The 21,250-nt window shown below is 44.1% G+C and overlaps 1 protein-coding gene across 6 annotated transcripts in view; it reads left to right on the forward strand.

The window, feature by feature from the left end:
• CNOT4 (CCR4-NOT transcription complex subunit 4) overlaps positions 1–20,991 on the forward strand; it is a 140,281-nt gene extending 119,290 nt beyond the window's left edge. For 4 of the 6 annotated variants that reach the window (XM_045855605.1, XM_045855606.1, XM_045855604.1 and 1 more), the window contains 2 exons: positions 18,681–18,893; positions 19,586–20,991. In XM_045855605.1, coding sequence (XP_045711561.1) covers positions 18,681–18,893; positions 19,586–19,887 — 515 coding nt within the window. In that variant the 3' untranslated portion in view covers positions 19,888–20,991. The remainder of the gene's footprint in view (positions 1–18,680; positions 18,894–19,585) is intronic. The other 2 variants (XM_045855608.1, XM_045855609.1) reach the window with 1 other exon arrangement.
• Positions 20,992–21,250: the final 259 nt, after the last annotated feature.

Here is a 21,250-nt window from a genome sequence, read left to right on the forward strand (position 1 = left end):
AGATGGTGTGAGTGTGCAGAACCTTGAACGCTAAGAAGAATTGAGTCTTCATGTGGATGTGGTCAATGGTAGAGAACTGTAGTTTCTGTGATAAAGATGATTATAGCATTTTAAGAGAATGAATTCGGTGATGTCTTTGCTTGAAACTAAGGCCAGTTAGAAAGCATTTGCAGGGTGTCATTGCTGGCCAGTATAAATTACATGGCCTGGGCTAGGAAGGCAATAGGAATGGGGAAGAAATGGTGAGTGAGAAGTCAGAAAGGTCCTGAGAAAAAGCCCTTGGATCTGATTAGGTCTCTAGTGACCTTTAAAAGTGAATCTCAAAAGGCACAGATAGAAACCAGATTCCTCGGACTCACGAGGAAATGTCAAGGATGTGGACGCAGCAGTCATTGCGTAGTTCCAGGTCTGGCGACAAAGGGGACGAGACGAACAAGATGGTAATTAGATGGGTGGTAGACCTTAGAAGGCAGTGCCTGAAGATAAGTGAGAGGCCTCAGTATGGAAGGCAGAACGTCCGGGGAACCAGCTGGGAGGTAGACAGGGCGCTGCTGCAGGGAAGGTAGGCTGATCCTAGGTGCTTGGGAAGAGGGGTGCCTCCGAGAGGAGGCTAGGTAACGATTTAGCTCTAGACTGTGGGAGATGTCTTCCACGGTTACTTGGAGGCACCATCAGAGAATCTAGGAGAGAGAACAGAACGTGAGAGGTGAGAACATGAGGCACATACAGGGGCCCGTCTCAGCAGTTATCGAAGGCATGTTGTGTGGGGTGGGGGCGAGAACGCGGAGCTGGGAGCCGGCCAACAGAGGAGACTCAATCCATCCGGGAGAACAGGCCTAGGAGGGCGTCAGAAAGGAATAAAAGAATTGCTGAGTGAAGATAGGGATCAGATTTAACATTATTAGAGTCTAAATGTGTATGATTTTGTATTTCCTTGGGTCGGCACAAAGCATCAGTAGTGGACAAAGCAAACACTGAGAGTTTGGTTAGAAAGCAAAGAAGAAAAGGACAGAAAGGTATTCAAGGAGATAATATCAAAATACCTAAGCTTGTCTAGAATATTGCACTAAGGCAGGAAAGAGCCAGTGGTGTTGGTGTGTTGAAGAGAGTCCAGTGATTTTAGATTCCGCAAGGCGAAGAACAGGTCTGGTCCTGTTAAGCAAATAACAGGTTAAGGGACTGTGGTTAGTGTGATGACCACTCTGCTGAACAATGAGTGAGGGCCAGGAAAAGGATGATCGTTATCTTGCCTTTGGGGCTGGAGGTTGGGAAGGCGGCTGGTTTTTGTAAGCCCTCCAGTCTCGTCTCTTCCTGCTTTCCCTCCAGTCCTTTCTTGAGAGCAGGAATTCAGACTGGACGAACGAGAACTGTGGCAAGTATGGTATTTATTGTCTGGGGAATCCTGGGACAGGTTTCCTGTGAATTGATCGTCCAACCGAACGAAATCTTTGCACAACGGAATAAACGTCCCTTTCTCAGAGTGCGGCGGGAGGACGTGGAAGCAGAGTGAAGGGGGAGGCCTGGGAAAAGCCGGAGACGAGATTGGGCAGGTGGTGGTAAAACGGAAGAGCGTGAGGGACTGGCCCACATGTTACTTAGGATGTGAAGGGTTCAGACAGAGCAGGTGCGGGCGATCGTGAGTCTGGTGGTCGAGGAGCCCACATTACAGGTGTGAGCTACTTTCTGCCACACTCTCATACAAACTGGAAAGAAACAACTTTCCTTCGGCATAGGGAAAGTGTCTTTTATAACAAGTTATGTTATAAAAATATTTTAACAGTTTTCCCCCAAAGAGAATGTGCTGTTTGAATAGATACATACCTGCAAATTGACATATCAATCCCCTCTTGGTTCTTATATTTTTGTATTCTTAGATGTGACCTTTAGGAGAAATTGCTAAGGAAATTGTAGTGGAACAGGGATGGAGATGTAAAGATACAGAACATATTTTTCCTCCTTATTTGATAGCAAATGTCCCTAGTTTCCAGTACACGAAAATATTTTACATGCACTGGACTTGTTTCATGTATGTGAGCTGAGGTATCGAGTATGACATTTAAAAATGTCAATGCTTCAAAGTACAAGCCACTGATGAAGAATGACACTGTTTGCGAAACCAAGCCGAAGGATCGAGAGCCACTGCTCCTTGGATCTCCTTGCTGCCCTGGGGTTTGCTGCTGTCAGCATTCCAGGGCTGGGCGTGCCCGCCTACAGCTTCTCTAATCAGGAGCTTCTCGAAAGAATCGTTCTTGAGAAGTCAAGGTTCGTTAAGGAGAATCTGCTCTGTTTCACAGAGTTTTAGAGCATCTTCCCTGCGTTTGACTTACACGGAAATCGGTTCACACCTGTTTGATTGGTTCCTAGAACTGAGGACAATCTGAGCTCCTTGACAATCTCACTGAAGTACCCAGAAGTTCCACGAAGCCTCTGGAAAGTGTTGAACCAATCCATGTCCCCCATTTTCCCTCCGACCGTGCTGCCAAAGGTAGCTATTGACTGGACTTCATTCTTAGCCCACTTCACACGTTACAGTTATTCTGAAGGTTCCTGGAAGCTCCACGCTGGCCCAGGAACACAGGGTCCTTGGGGCAGTTTTGTTGTTCCAGCTTCTCTTTGGTTCTGGGACCCACTGTTGTGCTCTGTTCCAAAGCAGACCCCCTGCAGTATAATTTCTAAAGCCTTTAAAGCACCCCGTATTGTTAAAAAAAAATGAAGTGAAATTCACATAGCATACAATTAACTACTTGAAAGTGTGCAATTCACTGGCCCGGTACTGTTCTTTAACTACCTAAGTGTTAAACTAGCACAACAAACAACCCATTCCAACCCTTGAGAATTCGCCCGTTTCTTGTTGGGGCTGTGTGGTGGTGGCTGCACCGGGACCCAGTGCCTCATCCAGAGGCGGAAAGGCAGATCTTACACCTTAAAATACCTGCACTTCACAGTGGTACTCAAGTTGTGGATCAAGCAACCTTTATACCCCACTCTCCCAGAAGGTGGCGTGGGGCAAGAGAGCAAGGGGTTGTAGGCAAGAGACCTTAAGATTCTTTAAGATTTCCTGAGTAGGTAAGAATGTTTGAAACTCAACAATAATTTTGAAATGACAATAATGGTCTTTCCGTCTTGACACTTGATTAGCATTATGCAAGAAAAGGTTTGCTCAGCGAAGTTTAAGTGTAAGCCTAGCTCTGTCTGAGTATAAGGTTGAATGTGTGCGCGTGTGTGTGTATGTATATATATATTTTTTTTTTTTCAATTAAATCCTCCACCTAGTGGGTGTACCAGAGGAAAAAAAGTGTCAGGCCATCTCTGTGGCTTCTCATGTCTTTATTCCTGCTATGTTCTGATTAATTTATATGTTTAGGATAAGTGCTATATTTATATTCTTTCTCTAAATATTTTTTTAAAGAAATAGAGACCCTATTTAAATGCAGCAAGGTTATAATACTGATGCCACCTCACCCCTGGTCATGTTTTACCTGAACAAATATTTTCATAGCTTTTTCCCACCAAATTCACTCCCATTACTGAGGATACTCATCTCATGCCACACTCTTTGGGAAAACGTAAGGACAGGATAAGAAGGAACAAGGTTTGTCTTAGAAGCATGGAATTTCAGAGCTATGAAGCCTATAACACAGTCTTGAACAATCCTTTTAAAGACCCAGTAATACTTATAATAAACAAGACTCAGAAGGATTGTGATGGGCTCGTAATCACATTCCATCTTCTGAGTTTGCTTCCATGCATGCAACTCAAGGAGAAACAAACCTTCCGAGATTCAGAACAACTCTCTTCTCTAAACTTTGTTGTGTCTCACAGTTGGATCAGCTCCTGCAAGCCCAGGGCTTCCAGCTGCGAACATCAGTGCAAAGTGTCCATCTCTCAGCCAGTCTCATCACAGATCCTGTGAGCTGTCCAGACAGCATTGTGTTCAGTGTGGGCCAGTGATTTTGTAGCAACTTTAGCAGGAGGCAAATGTAACCTTGAGGTACTCTTAACGTAGACTTAAAATAATTACCAGTGTTGGAACTAAAATAAAGAGTAAAACAGGTGGAACTAAGTTTACTCAGGATTTTTCTACAATGCCAAAAAAGTGTTTAAGACTAATACGCATGACCCTAGGCTGGGGACACCTCTAATTTAAACAAGTCTTATATTAACGGCACCAAGATGTACTACACCCACAGTAAAGGTGTGAATGCAGATTTCATCTTCGAAGAGCTCCTGTATGCTACACCATGTAAAATGAGAGCATATCTGCAGATTTTTTTTAAACCCAGGAGGTTGTTTTCAGCATACTGAAACAGAGGGAAAGCTCCACAGGAATTTTAAAGATGATATCATCACCATGTCCAAGAAGAAATGCAGGAAGGCTGGCTGCAATCAACTTCTGTAGCCTAGCGCTGTTTCCTGATAGGTGAGGTCCTATCCCGAGGACTGTGCTCGTGGTCACCCTGCCAGCAGGCTCGCATACCAAAGGGACGTGTCTGCCAGCAGAACTTAGCAATCTGCAGCATTACTGGGATGTTCGTAAACATTGTCATTTTACACGTTAGTGTTTGCAAGACTGACACCCTGAAGCTGTTTATTTTTATTTTTTTCTTAGTTACATCTTTAAAGTGAGTGTCCAGCTAAAGGTAAAGGAGGCCCTAGGTTAGGACTTCATCAACCAAGTAGCAGGGTTTCTTACTGGCTTTAAGCTGAGTGCTGGGCTACACACCAGTGTTCCACTTACGTTTTTATTAAAATGTACGATTATGGCTTACTGATATATGCCCTATCCCCTCGCCTCCCATGTAGGGTGAGATTTGGTACCAGGTATGTTTCTTTTTACTCCTAAACTGTTAACATTCACTATTAACCTATCCATGGTCTTGCCTAGTCCCAGATAGCTATAAATGTGTCTTGCTTGAATGTTAGTGTAGTCGGTGCTGCTAGGTGTACATTCCCAGCACCTCACCTGTATTTTAAATGGCAGGTGACTGGAATGAAGCCTGTTAGTGAAATGCACAACGATCTTATATAATCTCCAAATACTTAATAGACAGCCATGCTACCTTTGTTTTGTAACATGCTTTCAGGTTTTAATTTTTGACCTCCCTGAATCTTATTCTGTACGATAACTTCTCTGTCTAGTTTCTCTTTCTTTGGACAAAGGAGAAAAGGTTTCTTTCTCTGTGTAACTTACCACAGTGAGAGGGGGTGGTCTCGACTAGATCTTAATGTGCACTCACTACCTGTATGATTCCCCAGCAGGATCCCGGACAGGCTTGAGCTTTTCCTCTTCGAAGGAGAAAGCTCTGACCTTATCAGGCTGCCCAATTTCTGTGATCAGTTATCTCCCCAGTAACCAGCCCACTGCCCTTTAACTATTTCCAGACTGGCTTTGATTTTAAGTGATCTTATTCTCGTCTCTTTCTTTTAATTCAAAACAACACGTTTAAACAGAAAGTATAGCCTGGGTTCTGGAGTAGATCTAGTAACAACCATGAACTGTTAAATGCCAAATTGATAAAGATTTGTGATACTGTAAGACCATCACTATTCACTTTCTCCAACTTCTAAGTTTTTCTAGCTCTTTTAAAAATCATTTAATGCTGCCCTGGCTGGTGTGGCTCAGTGGATTGAGTGCGGGCCTGCAAACAAAGGGTTGCCAGTTCGATTCCCAGTCAGGGCATGTGGGGGTTTGCTTTCTGGCCAGGTCCCCAGTGGGGGGCACTCGAGAGGCAACCACACATCATTGTTTCTTTCCCTCTCTCCTTCCCTTCCCCTCTCTCTAAAAATAAATAAAATCTTTAAAAAGAAAAATAAACAATAAAATAAAAATCGCATAATACCTCTAGGCAATATGACTAAAATCCAGTGTTTTACCAATATGTGTAATTTTTAATAGAATTCATTTTTTCACTAAAATATTAGTTCTATTTCAGTATAAAGCTCCAGGATATAGTTAAATAAGAAATGGAGTTTCTAGTCTATATTTGAGAATGTATTCATCTGATCTTCCTTCTTACCTTCCTGCACAGTAAGACTCAACACTGATTGAGAATTGATTCTTCAAAACTATTTCTGGAAAATTTTTCCAAATTCAACTGTAATAAATCATAACTAAAGATGAACATTTAAATAAACATAAATTATTTTTAAACTAAGGCTCCTGGTGGACTGGTGGTGAGCATTTAAGTCTTTGAATTCATCAGCAATATTAGTATTAATTCTTTTAAAATCAGGACATCATTTGAAAGTTGGAAGCAGAAAGGTTTTGTTTTGTTTTTTTATTTTTCCCTAACCTGTGACTAAATAGTAAGGAGAAAGAATGAAATACTCTTGGGGTTTTTTAATCATACATTACATAGATAAAATAGTTAAATTCAAAGCATAATGCTTGTTTTGAAAGTCAAATGTGTATAAAACAATCCTGAAACTTACCAGCCGAGTCCTGGTTTGGGCGAACAGTACGATGAGGAAGAACTCGTCAAGATACACGCCTGGTCTGCTGGGCAGAAGTGCCTGTCCCCGCGTCTGTTTGATTGGTTTGATGTAAGATAATGAGTAGGTGACTTCAGTTTTTGAAATAATTTTTTGAAATTAATAAAGCAAATCATTGTTTTAATGCCCCAAAATACTTTCTAAAAACGAAGCTTATTAGCTCCATTCTGAAGAATCTGTTAATTAAAATTATGTTACAGAGCGTGAATAGTTGTAGCCTTCTTTTAGGGGGCATTTTTGTGAGACTGACTTAAGCCCTTAAGATAGAGAGCCATCTTTCAAAAAAAAAAAAAGATGAGACTAATCTTCACTGTCGAAATAAAAGTGAGTTGTGTGATCAAATGGAATAAAGCACTGGGTTTGGTGTTTTTAATAACTTTTAGAAAATTGGGAAATTATGAACATCAGAAATCTTAGGAATTTTAACAGACCCATAGCCATAGATGGCAAAATACTTTGGTCTGAATATAAGCCAGAAGAGGAATTATCCCCCATAAAAATAATTTATTGACACTAACCAATGAAAAACTATCACCGACTTTGCTCAGAATGGCCAACTTCCAGTGATCTGCTAAAGAAATACAAAAATAAAACCTACCAGCGTGACTTTTCAGAGGCTGCTGTAGATTACAGCATCGAGCTCCAGAGAAAATGATACGGGGTAGACAGTAAATCTTCGTGGAATGAAAGCTAATGGTTGAGAGAGTCGTGTTAGCGTCTGATTGCTTCTGGAGGCCTGCGAAGCCCGGATCTGCTTTGTGTTACATCTGGACTCTTGGAAGCTCTTAATCAGATTTTTTTGGACATGAGGTATAAGTCACCTCTTGCCTGTGCTGTGGCGCTCAGTGTTAAGGCTCCTCTCGCCACGCCGTGATCAGTTCGCTCCTTCTGTCCTCATCGCCTTGGAACTCAGGCAACCTCAACTCCTGCTGTTCCTTACTGCCGCAGCACCACCCCCACCCCGCCAGCCACACACAGACTTTTAAAAATTTACCCAATAACACCTTTCTTAACGTCAGTTTCTCATTTATGATACAAATCAACCTCAGTCTCTCTCCTTTTGTGTGTATGCGTATATATGTGTGTATATATACATACACTCATGGGAAATCGTACAATAATAATACAAGAATAAACCCTGTTTTTCGTACTCATAACTGTAAACCTACTTTTACCACACACACGCACGGACACAGCTCTCTCCCTTAGACATATACACGCACTGCAGAAAGTCTCTTTAAAATGCCTTTCCTTCCAGAACTCTTTATAGGTAATGATGAGGTGTTTTGGGAGTTTCATACCTTTTTTTTTAATTTTATTTTTTAATGACAGTTTATATTCAATACAATTTTGTATTTGTTTCAGATGTACAGCACAGTGATTACACGATCATACGCTTTACAGAGTTTTCCTCCTGGTGTTTCGGGTACCCGCCTGGCACCATACGTGGTCATTACAATGTTAATGACTGTATGCCCTGTGCCGTACTTGATACCCCCGTGACTCATTTGCCTGTGCTTTGTAATAGTAGGGGGATTCTTTAGGGCAACTTGTAATTGATAAAGAAGTTTTTCTCTTGGTTAAACCAACATCTCCTTCCCATTTATACTTCTGGTTAAACATGGGAAAGCAGTTAACCCCTCGTCTAGTAACTTCTAGATGTCGATACAACGTTCTTGGTTCTTTACAACCCCTCGGCCCTTCACGTGGCTTGTAGCTCTCTCTGAAGGTCAGCGCTCCTCTACCCACACATTCCCTTGACAGCGAATGCCTTTTAAAATACGAGGCTCACACTGCAATAATCTAGCCATGATTGGATAATCTGCTTTTGAATTATTAGTAATAAAACCATTATTACTAATATTTGTATATTTTTTTGGTTTACAGAGTTCTTTTATAAAAATACTCTGTGGGGTAGGTATTATCCTCATTTTGTAAATGAGGAAACTGAGGCTCCGAGTGATTATCATTTGTGAGCTGCCCAGTGTCGTATGATTTTTGATTTAGACATTGTACATCTGTTTATCTGGTCCTAATGTTGCCTTTTTAAAAGTTCCGTTACCCAGTTGTCATATTAAATGTGGTAACCCTATTACAGTCTTACAGGCCAGACTTTTTTGCGTACACATGACTGGTTAGATTCTTCATCCTGTACTTCTCTGTAGTACTCCCTCTGTATTAGTCAGATTTTTAAAATCTGAATGTCTTTCTGTTAATTTCCACGTGTTTGAATTTGCTATAGAGTGTACCCTGTTTGTATATCACCATCTTACAAGTTTGTCTTGTGGAAGAACTATGTGATTGTAAAGTGATAGATAAATGTTATTACTAACATTACTAATAACATTTGTGTGGAGGCTTTACGTTTAAAAACAGTTGAAATTTTAATTGCAGATTTTGTCATCCCTAGGATTGGCTTTTGTGTATTTAAATTAACTTTGTGGGGTTTTTTTAAAGCATAATATAAAAGCATGGAGTCAAAATATCTGCCAAGCAGACACTTTCAGGCTCACACACAGGATCTTAAGTTCTGTGCAGGTCCGCTTAAACACGGCTGTTATCCATGCTGTACGTAACCGTCTTATCCGGAAAGGTTACCATCGGAAATCTTACCAGAAACTGCTAAATTCAGGATGTATTTATGACATCCTAGAACCCTACTCAAAGAATAAATTACTTTGATATGACTGGTTCCTTTTTTTTTAACTTTTTTTTTTCTTTTTTTGATTCTTACAGAGAGGGGGAGGGAGGGAGAGAAACATCAATCAGTTGCCTCTAGCACGTGCCCCAACTGGGGACCAAACCTCCGCAGCCCAGGCATGTGTCCTGACCAGGAGTCAAACCCACAACCTTTTGTTTTGCGGGATGATGCCCAACCAACTAAGCCACATCAGCGGGGGGCAATATAATTGGTTCTTTACGAATATGCCTTTTGGCCCTCATTGGTTACTTTCTTGCTTTTGTTTTATGGAATTTATGTGTCGGTGGGGTGGGAATGGAGCTAGCTGGTTTGGGCAGGCAAAAGAAGAGGAAAGGAAAGGCACTGTGGAATATAGAAGGAGGGCATTTCCAAACGAAAACAATTGTCAGTAGACCCTGCCTCCATGACTACTTGTTTCATTTCAAAATTGAAAGTTGAACTTCCTGTGTGTTTCAGTTAGAAGGGAACTGAGGTTCTAGTGAAAAGGCTACATATTATTTCCCATGAAAAATGCCCCAAACACAAGCAAGAAAACAGTGCTTGCTTAAACCTGTTATTTTTCATTTTAAAAGAAATTATCCAGTTCTTAACCTGTTTCAGAATTTCCCCAAGAACTAATGACAAGCATGTAACTTGTAGAGTCTGCTATTTCCTGCTTTTTCTGGCACTTCTCTTGACAGTGGTTTTATGATCACATCTGAGGATTAAAATTCATTTTGCCCCTGGAGACTTTAAACAGGTTGACATTTGAGTAGATTCGTGTGTGTGTGTGTGTGTGTGGTATGTGTTTTGCATTTCTGCCACCAGTTCTGCACATGGTTTAAGCGGTCCTTTCTGGTTTGAGGGTTCTAAACCACAACCCTCTCTTCTAAGGAGGAGGCAAGGAAGCAAAATGAAGATGGAACCACATAGCCCTGTCTTCTCTTGGGGCTTAACGCTGAGTGGTGACTCTTCCTAATTTTCTCCTAGTTGAATGTAGCTTTTTCTTGCCGTCAGCATTTATCCCAAGCTTCAGTCACTATGGATTCTGATTTTAATCCTCAAGGATTATGATACTGTTGTTACACAGGTAGGTTATATACCTCCCTCCATCTTTTCTAAGCTTTTCAAGTCTAATCCCGTGAGCTTCTCCCTGTTCAGTAACTGGTTTCCACAGATTTCCCCCAGTTTGTTTTCCGTACTAGAATTATTTATCATTGCGTAGTCAGAATGTCATATTTTAGCGTCTTCTGAGATCTGGGAAACACTGCACTGTGGGACCGTGGCCATCCTTTTCTTTTCTTTTTTTTTTTTTTTGACCTTTTTTAGAAAGCTGTTGTCTCAAAAAAACTGGAAGCACATGTCCGGTGCTATTCGTTTAGGAAACATAAATACCTCTTCAGGTTCAGCTCAGGAATGTTCACTGTGTACAAAGAGAATTAAGTCAAGGCCCCTTTCCTGGAGGAGCTCCCAGTCTAGTAGGAAAAAAATGTAACGTGGGAACAGGCAATTGCAGTTCCCTGGGGTAATTGCAGAACTAGCCAGCACACCTGCCATCCAAGGACTCCGTTCTCGTCACTGTCACTCTTTGCTTCTGTAAGCCCTAAAAGCATGTCACGTATTTTTAGGGCTGCTGTCCACCATAGACAACCAGTTCTTTGTTGGCCACGAGCCCAGAATACAAGTTTTCTTCTTTGTTTTCACCTTGGGAAAGTGAGCTGGTCAGGGAGTGAACGTTACCAGGTTTATTTCCTTCTAGCAGATGTAGACCTCAGAGGTGTTAGGGGGGTATGATAGCCTTTGTGTGTCTGCAGTTCTGTCACTTGTCTTGGTGATGTAAGACACATACGTCAGGGTCAGGGCCCCCTCCTGGGCCTTAATCTCCCCTGATCACCTTCCAAGGTCCCCGCGGAGGAGTTGGTGCTCAGCTGTGTGCTCACTCAAAAGCCTTCCTCAAAGCTCCCAGCTTCAGACGGCGTCCGTTTCTTACGTTGGATTTTTGCTCCTCCCCCATCCGTTAACTCTGTTGCTTGTGTATTCTGGTTCAGGTTCCATGCCATTTAGGTTATAGTGCTTCTAGAATGTATTTATCTAGAATGTACGCATTAAATTTTAAGTTTGCTTTTTTTCTCATTCCGTGTATAGCTTTATATAAGGACATTGTTCATAAGTGTTTTTCATGGTTTTCTTTTTTAAAATACATTCTGCTTCCTCACATCCTTCATCAAGCAAACATCTAGCTGTTTTCATGGTCTCCATTAGATGATCTGATTCTCCCCTGAAACAAAATTATAGTCTTCTAGGAACATTCTAGAAAAGTACACATTATGTAAAACACATCTCCTTATATTTCGAAATGTTCCTGTTTTACCATCAGCTGCTTCTCTCTTCTGTACGGGACAGCCTCTCCAACTTCCCTTTCAGCTGCTCTTTCTCCGAGCTTCCCCGGTCCCTGGTTATCCCACGTAGGAGGTGGCGGAAGTGTTCCCTTTTTCCTTATGCCCCTTCGCACAGTATCGCGTTGATCATCACACAGTGCGATGCGGCTGTTTCAGCGTGCCTGCCCTCCCCTTGTCTTGGCCCACGGGGCCTGCCCAGACAAGGACCCGTTGGTGGTATGCTTGGTGGTATGCTTGGTGGTATGCTTGGTGGTGGGAAGGAACACCTTGGTGTCAGGCTGGGTCAGATTACTGACTTGGACGCCTTTCAGCTCTATAACCCGGGGCGAATTCTTGAAGCTTCCAGAGCCACTCAGTCTCCTCAGCTGACAAATGTTGCTGATACTTAGCTTATGGGATTGTTGGTGCTAAAGTCATCGAGCACAGAAAGTGTGTAGTGAGTGAATGAATAGTGCCTGAAGTAGAAAAATGATAGAACAGTCAGCAGATCTATGTGCTATCTTGAATACATAATATGAGAATATCTTTTAAAGTTTTTTACAAGATTTTATTTATTTATTTTTAGAGAGAAGGGAAGGGAAAGAGAGAAAGAGGGAGAGAAACAGCAGTGTGTAGGTGCCTCTTGCACGCCCCCTACTGGGGATCTGGCCCACAACCCAGGCATGTGCCCTGACTGGGATCGAATCAGCAACCCTTTGGTTCACAGGCTGGCACTCAGTCCTGGCCACACCCACTAGGGCTAGAATATCTTTTTTAAAATATATATATTTCTTATGTACTAATCTTGGTGTGTTGGATTTTTAAAAATTATATTGCTTGTGTTTTGACACCTGAAGAACTATTAAGAACATATCATTTGAGTTTTGGCCAAATAAACAGAAATTCCTTTGGTTTTGATGCAGAGAAGCCCTTTGGACCCTGAAACTTAGCTAATTGTTCCTTTCCAAAGGGATGGCATCTCTTTGGGGAGAACTGTTTGATTCGTAGCGTGATCCAGATATGAAATAAACAGGCTTCGGGGGCGAAGTGGTCTTCCAGCTCCTCGAGCCGGGCCTTTGCTTCCGCAGACTGAGCAGATGTGTTGACGCGTGTCAGTTTCTGAGATGCCCAGCCGCCTGCTGAGGGATGTGCGAGGCGTCTCCTCGCAGGCCTTTCAGGTGGCGCGGGAGAAGAGACGGGTCGCAGGTCAGGGTGAAGCAGTGACCTTGGCAGATGTCGCAGCCTCGTCCGCTGCCACGTGAATGTGGTTCAGACCATAGGAAGTGCTGTCGCCTGGGAGGACGGAAGAGGAAAGACAGACTTTTGGAAGACGGAGTGAAAATTTATTGAAGAGACCGGGAAAGCGTTCCAGACCAGGAGAAAGGCAGGAAGCGAAGACAGGGTAGAAAGCACACGTCATAGCTGACCCTTGGGCCTCTCTTCTCTTGTTTATGTCTTTTCTGCTTCCTTCTGGTGGGAATAAGTTGTACCTGGTTTTTGTTTTTACTTTGTTCAGTTCTGCGGTTCTCGGAATTTTCTTTTATTTGAGTTCTAAGAATTTTTCACTTTGTCTAATCTCTACTTTCAAATCTTTTGAACCCTTAAGCAAATCTGCTCTGCACTACTGGTCTGTCTTACCTGAAGGTAAACATAATTCTAGAAATTTGAGTGTCAACTCGGTTTAAGTAGGATAACATTTTTTCATAAACAATCGGATTTTATAAGTCTGTTTGAAAGATTTCATTCACGTAGTAGTCATTTTTCCTGCCAGTTTTAGTTAAATTGAAATGGTTTTGGGGTGTGGCATAGGTGTATCATGAAGACTTTCTTTTAAGTTCTCTGATAAAACTTTCCTGGGCTCTATAAAGTTGAGTTTGAGTCCTGGCTCATGTGGCTCAGAGGATTGAGTGCTGGCCTGCGAATGAACCAAAGGGTCACTGGTTCGATTCCCAGTCAGGGCACATGCCTGGGTTGTGGGCCAGGTCAGGTCCCCAGTGGGAAGCACACGAGAGACAACCACACATTGATGTTTCTCTCTCTCTTTTTCTCCCTTCCCTTCTGTCTAAAATAAATAAATAAAATCTTTTTTTTAATTGAGTTTGACATATAGCACAAGCGTAATTTATATTTGAGTTGCTAGAGGTATGTTGTAGGAATTTGAGAAAGTTCAGGTTTTCTTAAAGCCATTTATTTACTGATGGAGATGGCCTCCAGCCCCAAACTGATAGGAAATGGTATATAACGGGGCAGGGGTGGGGTGGGTTACAGGAGGGCACCGCGGCTGACAGAGGCTCCACTGTACTTCCTCCTAAGTAGTTGGACAAGCCTAGTGTTATGTAAAAATTCCAAAGGTACTTTCAACAACTTGGGGGTTTTTCGGGTGCAGAGGTGCACATAGTAAAACAACTCCGTGAATGGATGCTGGCTACTGTTCTTCACCCACCGGCGCATTTCCGTGCCTGCGCCTGATGGGCCTCCCGTTGTACTAAACTTTTTATCCTCACCCGAGGACAGCTCTTTTCATTGCTTTCGGAGAGAGACAGAGAACAGGAGAGCCACGATGCAAGAGAGAAACGTCGATTGGTTGTCTTCCTGTATGTGCCCCAACGGGGGGATCGGACCCTCAACTGGCTGTGTGCTCTGACCAGGAACCGAACCCTCAACCTTCCGGTCTACAGGATTGACGCTCCAAGCAACTGAGCCACACCAGCCAGGTGTGGCCAGCCATTTTACTAAACTGTCAGAGTATTCCTTAATGACGGACAACCCCATGGCATTTCCTTGGTAGCTTTTTCAGGCTGTAGGCGTTGAGCTTTTCCTGCGTTTGCATCATCTGACCATCAGGAAGTTAAGTTCCTTGCGAACGGGAACCACGGTTTTGGTGCTTTGTCCTCGGGTGCGTTCCGGAAAGAGTTTCCTTGACTTTCATCTTGGCAGCCTTAGCATAAGTACCTGTTGTACATTTTAAAACAAGTTTTGTTGCTGCTGAAAACCAGACTTGTCATCTTGCTTTGTATGTGATGACCGAAAGGTGCTCTAAGCCAGGTAAACCGAAAGTACACTTCTCACACAGGGAGAGAGTGTGCTGTGGGGCATCGTGAAAGCACTGTAAATTCCATGTCTTTGAGTCCTGCACTGAGAAGTAGAACTACTATTACTATGAACCACTGGGCTAGCCTTCCTGCCCTCAAATCATTTAGAACCGAAAATAGTGTTTGGTTGTACATACCTGAAAATTATACATTAAAATCAGTGCTTTGGGTATCATGAAACATTTAAATGTATTGGCAATCCTTTAAAAACATACAGTCCTTCCTTAAATACTACTAATAATGAAATACTTTAAAATCCCTCATGTTAATATTAAATATGTTTAGTGACTTGATTTTCATTGTACTTGGCTGGTTCTGTCCTAGCCGTGGAGAGTGTAAGGGGCTTTCTGATGTCTTCTTTGTCTTTGCAATGTTTTGCAACATCGCGGTGACCGATGGCATGGTAGCTCTGTGAGAATGCTCAGTGTTGTCCCTGCGATCCCGGGAGGAGGCTGTGGTGAGCAGACGCAGCGCCCGGCGAGTGAGCCTTCCCCTGCCGTGGCCTTTTGGAACGTGTACTGTCTGTTCAGCGTTGGGCATGAGAGAAAAAAGTGTGTTAGACATTTATCCGGTAATAAATGGGCTTCAAATTACTTTCCCTTCTGTTAGCTTTACAAGAGATCTTGTAAGGCAGATGTTATTCGTACTTACGAAGTAGGGCCCTGAGCCATGCACAGAATGACTGACACGCCCCGAGTCACATTAATAACCCACGTGGGGCTGTCTTACACAGCACATCTGCCGTTTCCAGCCCAGGGTGTCTCCGTTAGACCTCCTGCCCTGTACGTGTTGAGTTACACCCCAGTGCTGAGGCCTGTACAGATAATGGGAAGTGCAGTTGCGTGCAATGGGGTCCAGTGGTCAATTCCTGGTGCTTTTGGGAAGGGAAGGTGTGTTCCCGTGGGATGACTTAGAGCCCCAGAAGCAAAGGAATCTTCCTTTGTGTCAGTGGTTTGCAGCCAGTAATGATTTTTCCCCCCACCCCCCGAGTCATTGGCGGTGTCTGCAGGCATTTGGGGTTGTCAAAGCTAGGGGGTGTGTGTGTGTGCACGCGTGTGTTTGTGTGTACACGCGCTATTGGCATCTAGTGGGTAGAGACCAGGAATGCTGTCAGACATCCTACAACGCATAGAAGGGCCCCTGTAACAAATAGTCAGTTAAATGGTCCGAAATGTCAACAGTGCCGAGGTTAATAAATCCTGCTGTTTGCATAGCCAGGAATGGAATGAACAGAAGTCCTAGAAGCTGAAACAAAGTTGGGTCAGAGACCGCGAGCAGGCAGAGGAGGGGATTTCAGGTGCGCTGGACAGAGCGGAGCTGCTTTGATGGTGTAAGAGGTTCATGTCCTTTCTTTGTTCCCAGACTCGGCACAGCAATGCCGGAGAGAACGGTGAAGGAAACTTTTCTTCTCCTAAGGGACTTGAATAGCCGTCCCCTTCTGAGCAGAACATGTCAGTCTACTTCCCCATGACACTTGCAAACTGTTCTCTCTCTAAACTGCTCACCATGCTGTCAGGCTCCCCAGAAGTCTGGGGCACGTGACTGCTTCTCGGCAACACCGCAGGCGTTATAAACTGGCTAATTTGTTTCCCAAGCTATCTTACCGTTCACCTGGGAGGATCGCAGTTTCTCGCTGTTTCTGTATTTTGTGCCACATGTGAATTTCTTTGACTGACAGACTCTTGCCTGATTTCATTAGTCTAAATTAAGAAAAACAATTCTCATTTTTAAAAATAGGCTTTATTTTTCAGAGCAGTTTTATGTTCGCAGCAAATTTGAGTGGAAATTTAGAGAGACTTCCCATATAGCCCCGGCCCATGAACAAATGTCTTTTGACTTTATTGTGATACTAATTTTCAAATAAAGTTTATACAGATGCACCATTAATTCTGTTGATGCACATTAAGGGTTTCTTAGTTCCAGTTCTAAATGTAAAGCAAAAGTGAGGAGGAAATCAGTCTTGGTGAGCTATGGGTGTTTTCTTTCTCCCTGATCATTGCGGGGGAGAGAGAGAGAGGGTTCAGATCAGCTGCGTGGCTTCTCACTCACTTGGGCCACCTAGTTCAAGGCCGTTTGTCTCCTTCAAAATGTTCCCGCGTAGTTATACACCGCCTTTGTATATCGGGGGTTTTATTTCCCTCCTAGGAGGTTTTCCTGGTTTTCTCAAGTTCCGTCTGACATTGTGGTTGCTGTAAAGGTTGAGTGTACCGTAGCCGCCAGACCTGCCTGTGACAGGGTTTTCTCGGACCTTGTTAGTGTGACCTTGTTACTGTCTCATGCAGCTGGAGCCAGGGGGATATTGATGATTGTGTTGTTGATCAGAACTGCCCCCAACCCCCTCCAAAGTCCAGTTTGTGCCTTCGGCCAAAATATTTCTTTATCATGGCTAATGGACATACTATAATGCTGCTGTTTCTTTTTTGCTTTTTTTTTTAATCATGGGTTTCATAGGCCCCTGGGTTTTCCCTTAAATAGTTGGCCCATTAGAAAGTCTATTAATAAATGATACAATAGAGAGAGAGTTGGTGCTATTAAAAAAAAAAGGACTCAGGTAGAGTGTGGGTTTAAGTCTTCATACGCAAGTTCCGTGACCGTGGGCAAATTATTCTGGAATCTGTTCCTTTATCATTAAATGCAAATCATCCCCCCGTTCTGCCTACCTAGGATCAAAGGAAATAATTAGCTGTGAGAGTGCTTTGTAGGTTGCACCACACCAGGAGAGTGTGCGGTAGGTGCAGACAGAAGGGGGGGGCTGTAGGAACCTGCACCGACCGTGAACTGAAGGGGGCAGAAAGGATTTGTTTTCCCTCCTGTTGACCCGTCTGCATTGCGTCGACGGCCTTCCTTCACCTTAGTAAATTCAGAGATGTCTCCTGTTGGGTTTGGTTGCAGTTTGTCTTTTTATAAATAAGGTTGATGCAGGGCTAAACGATTCACCTGCTGAAACACGGCATCCTTTGGCACAGATCAGGGATCGGTGCCGAACACAGCTCTGATTTCAGCAGATAGCACAGACGAGGCCTGTTACAGTATCGTAGTCGTCGTCATTGTCATCATCATCATCATCATCATCATCATCAATGGTGATTACTAATCAGTTCTGTAGAACCAGAAAAAAAATGGTCTAGGCTGTTCTCAGAAACCCTGGTTGGTGGTTTGCCCCACGTTCCTGTTTTCAAACAGCAGTCGTTCCAAGCAGTGGTTCCACTGCACCTTCCCTCCCAGCCAGTCCGCCACTGTGCAGAGTCCGGACGGTGGGGCTCGCTAGTCACGGCTCATGGAGGGCCGTTTTACCCTGGCAGTGCATGCTCTGTCGCGCCTGGTGCTTTCATAAATAGACCCGGAGAACGGTGGGGCTCGGGGCGGTGTTTTCAGTGGGAGCAGGGCCGGCTGACCGTGCTGGAGATTGCTCCATCTGAAGGGAAGCTTAGCCCCTGCCTGTCCGGCCTTCGTGACTAATGGAAAAGCACTCTTCAAATTCAAAAGCCTAGTCATTTGGCCTTTTTCCTCTGAAATGCATTAACAATTTTGTAATCAAGAAGAACTTACTACTGCCTTATGTTGATTCTTCATAAAATGACTTTTCTTCCCTTTTTAATGGGCTCAGAAATAAGCTCCTCAGTGGAACTTTGCAGGCTTGCTTTAATCTGTGTAGATAGGCTACACCAGCTCAGCTGGCTAAATGCCTCGCAGGCAGACTTCACTGTAGAGCTGGAACTAAGCTGTGCTCTGGAGCACTGGCTGAGTCTTTAAACTGGACCATGGGTTTGCACGCGCCCGATGGTGAAGAGGCCTCGAGGACAAGAAGCTCCCTCTCCTGGCCCTTGCGCGAGTTTTTCTTCACGCATTTCAGGGGCCCTGAGCTCGCCAGCAAAACCCTAACCACGTTTATCTTGCCAGGACCACTCATTTTAAATGCTCGATAAAGACAGAATAATTCCTCTCCCGCTTAACCACTAAAGAACAACCTCTGTTTCTAACGTCAGCTTTTTATTTTTTTTTTATCTTCCATTTTTTTTCTGTTGGTAAATCTCCCAGACAACAGCAGTTCTGTAGAGAGTTTAAATATGAAGGAATGGCAGGACGGGCTAAGGGCGCTTCTGCCCAACATTAACATCAACTTTGGTGGACTGCCCAATTCTTCCTCCCCCTCCAACGCCAACCACAGTGCCCCACCGTCCAACACTGCCACCACCGACAGCCTGAGTTGGGACAGCCCTGGCAGCTGGACAGACCCAGCCATCATCACAGGTAACTCTCTCCCTCCTTCAGCTCCGCTGACTGCCATCGGTTTGGTTTATCGCACAGATTAAACTAAAACAGGAGGCTCTTCACCACCATAAGCTTCCTGGCGCAAAGCGGCAAGTGTGTGGGTGGCTTGTCTCTCGCGCAGGGGTACGGTCTCGCTTAGCTCTGTCGGCCGGTGTGCAGCTAGGCGCCGGGCGCCGTGGTCGCTTCCTCGGGTGTAAGTAGGTGCTGGCATCCGCTGCGTGTGCGTGTGTGTTTTAGGTCTCCGAGTGCAGGGAGGCTCTGACTTGCCCTCCTAAAGGAACATACTCCACTCTGAAAAATAAAGCTCTCTATTATAAGGCTGGCCCGCTCACGGGCTCCTGTTAGAGGGGAAGCGTGGTGGGGAAATAACGTCGTGCAGTTCTGGGGCCTCGCCCTGCAGCTGGGCCTCGGTGGGTGGCAGAGGGGGCCCTGTGTGGTTGGAGAGGGGGCACGGGTTCCCGTGCCCATAAATCGGGGTCGTCGTGGGTGAGGGATGAAAGTGACATAAGGTGAAGAAGGTCTTACGTGGAAGGAGTTAAACATGGTGATTTCTTCTGTCCCTTTGTGGGTAAACTAAATCACCTTAACTCTCTTCGTTGTTGTTTGGCGAGTTCCTTCTTCCTTCTGCACAAACTCACCATGTCCCCTCTTGTCTTCTTGTCTCTCCTCAGGTGTTCCCGCCTCTTCAGGAAACAGTTTAGACTCTCTTCAAGATGACAATCCTCCACACTGGCTAAAGTCCCTCCAGGCCCTCACAGAGGTGGACGGCCCCGGCGCCGCGCCCTCGCAAGCCCCCCACAGCGCCCCCTTCAGCACACAGATCCCTCTGCACAGAGCCAGTTGGAACCCCTACCCTCCTCCCTCAAACCCCTCCAGCTTCCACTCCCCGCCCCCAGGCTTCCAGACGGCCTTCAGACCCCCCAGCAAAACCCCCACAGATTTACTACAGAGCTCAACACTGGACCGCCACTAGGGAAGGAGGAGAAACCATTAGAACACGCAGGAGTTGTCCCTCCCTGTTTTCTCCCTCTCGCCCGCCCACCGCTCCCTTCTCATCTCTTAAGTTCTGAAGAATCCAGTTCCCGGTCAGTTTTTTTTTTCTCCCTGCCCCCAGATGCAATGCGATCACAGGGTCATGACGATCTTTTCTTTTTTGTTTTTCGTTAATTGTAAAAGTTTCTGTTGATCAGCATTTGTGTGACACTGTTGAATGTTTCCTAAAAAGGCCTTTTTAAGGAAGGGAAAAAAAAAAGAAATCAAAGGGCAGTCTCGGTACTTAGAAAATTACTGTTTGTCTGTCGCGCATAATAATGACATAATCTGCTTAGCAGAAAATGACGATTAATCTATAGGAAAGGTCAAGTAAACGCGTCATCAACTGCAGAAGTTTGAAAACCAGGTTAACTGAGATTGCTAATGATGAGGGAAAGCGGTGGCCCCTGGCCCCCATCTCATAGCCAGCTTACCACTATCGCAGGGAAAATGCTTTTATAAATTAAATTTAAGTTTTAATTCTTTTGGCAAGTTGACGGAGAGCACTTGATTATGTCGTTGAGCAAAAGAATTTATTGGAAGTCGATGGAAAGACACATTGATCTGTAGTAGTAACTGGCCAATTGCTAAGAGTTTATTTACAAGGAGGGGAGAAGTGACTTTTTTTTTTTAAGGAGAAAAACGTTTTTGGCTTTAGATGGAAAGTAAACTCAAATGTTTTCAAAGAAAAAAAAGTATTCACAGATTAATACCTGTGCATAATGTAAGAGCTGAAATATAAGTGATTCCTTCAGTCCTTCTCATCTGTCAGAATTTTTTTCTTTGACCTTCAATTCACCTGCCGAGGGCACTCTGAGATAGCACTGCTCTGGGGCCAGCCATCACCATCAAGAGCAAATCTCTGACCTCCCTGCCTGCAGCTTTTACTTAACCCTGTAGTTTCCGGACACTTGTGCAGTATTGAAAAGACAGGAGAAAAGAAAACAGAAGCTTGGCTATAACCTGACTCAACTAAAAACAAGAACATGTACCTCTTTCTTCAGAATTAAAACTAAAACTTAAATAAAACAAAACTTGATGATGACCCTTGGGCTATTCTGGCTTTTTGTTTTTCCCTTTTATTGCACGTGAGTTCGAACTGTGTTTGTGGTGGCCATCACCAGGTGTTTCCGTTGATGGTGCACCGCCGGCGACAGGCAGGATGGTGTGGAAGGAGAAATGAGGGAAAAATAGCGCTTTATTGTTAGTCACTGCCATTTTGAAGTTCGGCTTAGGCCGTTCCGGTGGCTTTCTGTGGACCCTGCCCCCCTGTGCTCTTCCAGAAGCAGCCCAAACCTTCCCCC

Source organism: Phyllostomus hastatus, unplaced genomic scaffold (genome assembly GCF_019186645.2).
Source record: "Phyllostomus hastatus isolate PE091 unplaced genomic scaffold, TTU_PhHast_1.1 phas_scaffold_114, whole genome shotgun sequence".
NCBI classification, from domain to species: Eukaryota; Metazoa; Chordata; class Mammalia; order Chiroptera; family Phyllostomidae; genus Phyllostomus; species Phyllostomus hastatus.